The sequence below is a fragment of the Gavialis gangeticus genome, unplaced genomic scaffold (genome assembly GCF_001723915.1).
Source record: "Gavialis gangeticus isolate Ggan-Ray unplaced genomic scaffold, GavGan_comp1, whole genome shotgun sequence".
NCBI classification, from domain to species: Eukaryota; Metazoa; Chordata; order Crocodylia; family Gavialidae; genus Gavialis; species Gavialis gangeticus.
This window is the reverse complement of record NW_017729032.1, coordinates 158,254,676-158,258,896: the sequence shown is the minus strand read 5'-3', so window position 1 is coordinate 158,258,896 and position 4,221 is coordinate 158,254,676. Positions and strand designations below refer to the sequence as shown.

Genomic DNA, 4,221 nt, shown 5'->3' with positions numbered 1-4,221 from the left:
TTTTTGGGGTTTTTTTGTTGTTCTCCCGCCCTGGCGGGGGGTCGGGCTAGAAGATCTACTAGGTCCCTTCCGACCCTTAATCTATGAATCTATGTACAGTATTAAGTGTCCCATGTGACAAGGGCCTTTTACACTCTTAGCTGACAGGTTAATCTACACTACAAAGCGAGAGCCTATAAGCATAAAGATTCAGTTACCCACATGCAAGTATTTTCATCTGCATTGTTAGATCTGCAAGCTTTCCTATAGAATTTCCTTTAAAGGCAATTGCCAAATCTTCTGATTAAACATACTGTAAACGCTGGATCACCAGTACCCAATGCATGTGAACCCTCCCTGTCCAAAAGGTTATGTTAACAAGCTCTAAAGAGTTAGCAGAAACTAACAGCAGAAAAGAGCTAGCAAAATTATTTATGAAGGTGGTTTGGGAGGCTTCTGTTAATAGGCAGAGAAACCTAGATGTTTCACAGTTTTCATATTTACTTTGTGCTTATAATAGTAAATGGGCTTTATATAGTTCTTATGTTTGCGCAGTCTTTCCACACAGCAACGAGGGAGGACAATACTAAGCAGAAGGATGCAACAGGAGACCAAGGAGGCAGCACTTAAAGCTGTTTTTAAAGAAACTGTCTGTATTTTAAGATAGTGCCCCTTCAACAGGTTGTAGGCTCGACTTTATAGATGCCTGTACACCAGGCCCAGTGTTCCCTATGTTTTAAATTGAACTTTTAGAAAAGTAGTTTGCTACCATTTCTCAACTGAGACTTGACACAGTAGCACCGAATACATTTAGCAGCCAACTGGAAGAGAAGAGGAAAGGATAATACATACTGAAGTAATTTAGTTATAGCACTTTAAACTGAATATGTAAGTTATTTGTTTAGAAATAAAGGGGTTTAGTGCACTGAACCCAGAAGCACAAGCTAGCATGATGTGTGAAAAGAGGAAGCCCTTAAATAGCTGTCAATAGACAAGAGGTGTGCTGCTTTTTCACACAGATTATGCCTATCAGTTATTTCAGAATGTTTAACAGTTAGTTTTCAAGGCTGGTGTTTATGACATTGCACCAAGTGTGTCAATACATTCACTTCCTGAAGAACCATGACAGATTTTACTTCCCTCCTGCACTTGCTTTGAGAATTATCTGTAGCTCATTTTATTAGGCTTGTCACCGTTAGCAGGATTCAGTTGATTAGTTCAACTGCTATAATTTTAAATGAATGTTTGGGTAGCTGCACTACCTTTCACCTATAGGTCAAAGTGATCCTGGCTTCAAGTACAATTTATTGCTGTTGTGAGGAAACTGCCAGGAGCAGTGAAGTTTGCCCCTTTCCCTTTACTGTACTAGTCAAGCTGTACTTACAAGTCTCCCCTAAAAACAGATCAGCATTTTATCTTTGCACACATTGACTGCCCCAACAAGCTTTTCATAGACTTAACCTCACAGCTTGGCCTAATCCCTCTGAAAGCCTGAGGTGACACACTGAGGCATCTAGCCAAGTTTAAAACTGTGAAGTGCACACAGCAACGGGTTTGCACCTTTTCTCCTCCTCGACAAGGGAAGGTGACCTATGGTTTTTATTCGTTTACTCATTTGTACATGTGAAGAAAACAAGAAAACCTCTGAATTGCCTTCTTCCTGAGCAAGCAGAAAGGCTAGGGAAGAATGGAGCATCAGTAGGACACAATATCACAAACACGAAGTAAAATCTGCAGCCAAGGAGGTACATGTGTAAAAAACAACAAGAGAGTCAGACTCAAGTTTCCACTCTATACCTTGTTATCTCAGTTTCCTCTTAACAACTGGAGAACATAAGAACGGACATTTACTAGGTCAGACCACAAGTCCATCTTGGCCATCATCCTGCCTCACGCACACACCTCACTCCCATCCATTTTCTTTAGTGGTGCCTTGTAATAGCCTGATGCACACCCTGTGACCAAGATTAAAGGGGGCTTTCAACTTCACCTGGTGGGCATTGGCTCATGTCCCCACTGCACATCAAACAGGTCTGTGTCGCACAGTAGCAGAGTGGATGCTGAAAGAGAAGTGAACTGGGTATGACCAGGATTTCCCCCCCCCAGCCCCGCCCAATTCTGTTTCTCTGTCACATGCAGCCTCCAGCACTTAAGATCTGGGAAGTTCTGATTCAGAGGCTGTATCCCTCACTCCCATGCTCAATAGCTACCCTTTCCTCCAAGGATTTCTCTAAACCCTTTCTAGCTATGCTGCCAGCTGTCCAATCTGGCTACGCTGCCAGCTTTCATCACATCTGGGGATGATGAGTCTCACCCTGCCTGTAATACAAGGGTGGAAGACAACTTCCTTTTGTGAGTTTTTCCAACTTGCTTGAAAGATCTCAGCCATTTTCACCCCTCTGAGGAATCAGCCAACAGCACCAAGAAGCATCTTCTCCTACAGGTCACAACTCTCCACCAAGCTGCTACACAGGCACCGGGAAGCCGGGCTGGAAAGGATCTCCAGAAGTCTTCTACTCCAGTGGCTCTCAACCTTTTTGTACCAGGACTCAAATGTCAATTTTGAGTTACTTTTTATCATCTGAAAATTGGGAGTTTTTTTTAAATCAGAGAAAACCAGGATCCCTAACGATAGCCATGCCCACCCCAGCAGCTCTTGCCACCCTCACTTTGCTAGTCTGGAGCAGGGTGGATTTGATTTAAATCAAATTGATTTAAATGTCTGAAATCACGATTTAAATCACCAGTCAAAAAGCCTCAATTTAATCACTGTTTTCTACAAAAAGTGTTTTCTTGTTGTTCAATATCCTTTATTCATTTAACTCCTTGAAACTTTGCACTTTTAGAGAGAGGTAAGGGCTTAACTGTGTACACAAACTTGCAAGACAGACAAGAGGGCTGATGGGTGGTAGTCAGGTCTGTTCTCTCATCTCCATATACCGCTATTAACAAGGATGTTCTCTCTGGAGACACGGATCCACAGCCTGAGAACTGAAACTAAGCATCACAGAGATGCTTCATGGGATCCTCTAGACTGAGCACCCAGTGGGTAGCGTGGTTTTACACAGATTCACGGAAATGTAGGGCTTCTTTAATCTTTGCTCATCTATACAGAAGCCTCTGGGAACCCCATAAGATTGAGCCCCTGAAATAATTCATGGCCTGTTGGGACCTACACATAAAACTTTTCTAAAAAGGTTACCTGGATATATGGTCTCAACCAGTAGATAATTAGAAGTTATCATCCCAATTCCATGACAGGGCTGCCAACTCTGGCTGAAGCTATTCCCAGAGACGTTTCCCCACCGCCCCCAGCATGATATAACGTCATTAATTGTACCACTCAACCCATTCACAATATCAGTCTCCCAGGTTGCTTTCAATAGTCACTGGGAGATCAATGGCTGGGAGCATACCAGAGTTGGCAACCCGGGAGGGTTGGCAACCCTTATCCCATGATGATATCTTCGAGCTTTAACACATGTTAAATTAAAGCTATCTTTATATAAGCTTTTTTTAAAAGCATGTTAACAAAAAAAAAAGTTACAAATAAAATAAATCTGATAAAAAAAAAAAATCAGAATTTTAATTTTATTTTTAAAATCGTTGGATTTGGGTGCAACCTGGTCTGGAGTCACACTTCGGGCACTCCCCACCGGGGAAGAGTCCCCAACTCACGGGGAAGGGGGGGGCAAGCTCCCCATGCCAGGAGGGCGCCTCCAGCCTGCCCCTGACAGGAAGGTCACGGTCCCACGAGGGAGGGGCAGGGGGTTGTGACGCCACCTTCCAATCGCCCCCCTTGAGCCACCTAACGGTTGACACGAGCGCGCGGGGAGCCCACGGGGTGGGGGGTGACGTCAGCGCCCAACCGCCGCCCGGTGACCGCGCTGCCCAACGGCTACCACTAGCGCTCCCGCGGCAGGGGGCAGGGGCGAGGCGGGGCGGGACATACCTGGGGGCGCTGGTCCCAGCTGTACCGCGGCTGCGTGTCCTCGCTCCCCACCCCCGCGGGCAATGGCGCCTTGCCCGGCTTCCGCCGCTTAGAGAAGAAACAGCCCATCGTGCCGCCGCCACCGCCGCGCCCTGACTTCACGTAGCTGTTCCAGCGGCCGCTTCCGGCTTTGGGCGCACACCCTCCCCATCTCCCTTGGAGACCGAGGTCCCGCCCCCCGCTCCCAGCGTTGGCCAATGGGCACACGGCGTCCCCAAGCCCTGCTCACCAAACAGCTTTGCGCCACCGGG

General features: G+C 46.3%; 1 protein-coding gene across 1 annotated transcript in view; it reads right to left on the bottom strand.

The window, feature by feature from the left end:
- Positions 1–4,105, bottom strand: part of RP2 (retinitis pigmentosa 2 (X-linked recessive)) — a 28,940-nt gene extending 24,835 nt beyond the window's left edge. Inside the window, exon 1 of the mRNA XM_019525098.1 lies at positions 3,932–4,105. Within this exon, the coding sequence (XP_019380643.1) occupies positions 3,932–4,039 (108 nt within the window). The 5' untranslated portion in view covers positions 4,040–4,105. The remainder of the gene's footprint in view (positions 1–3,931) is intronic.
- Positions 4,106–4,221: the final 116 nt, after the last annotated feature.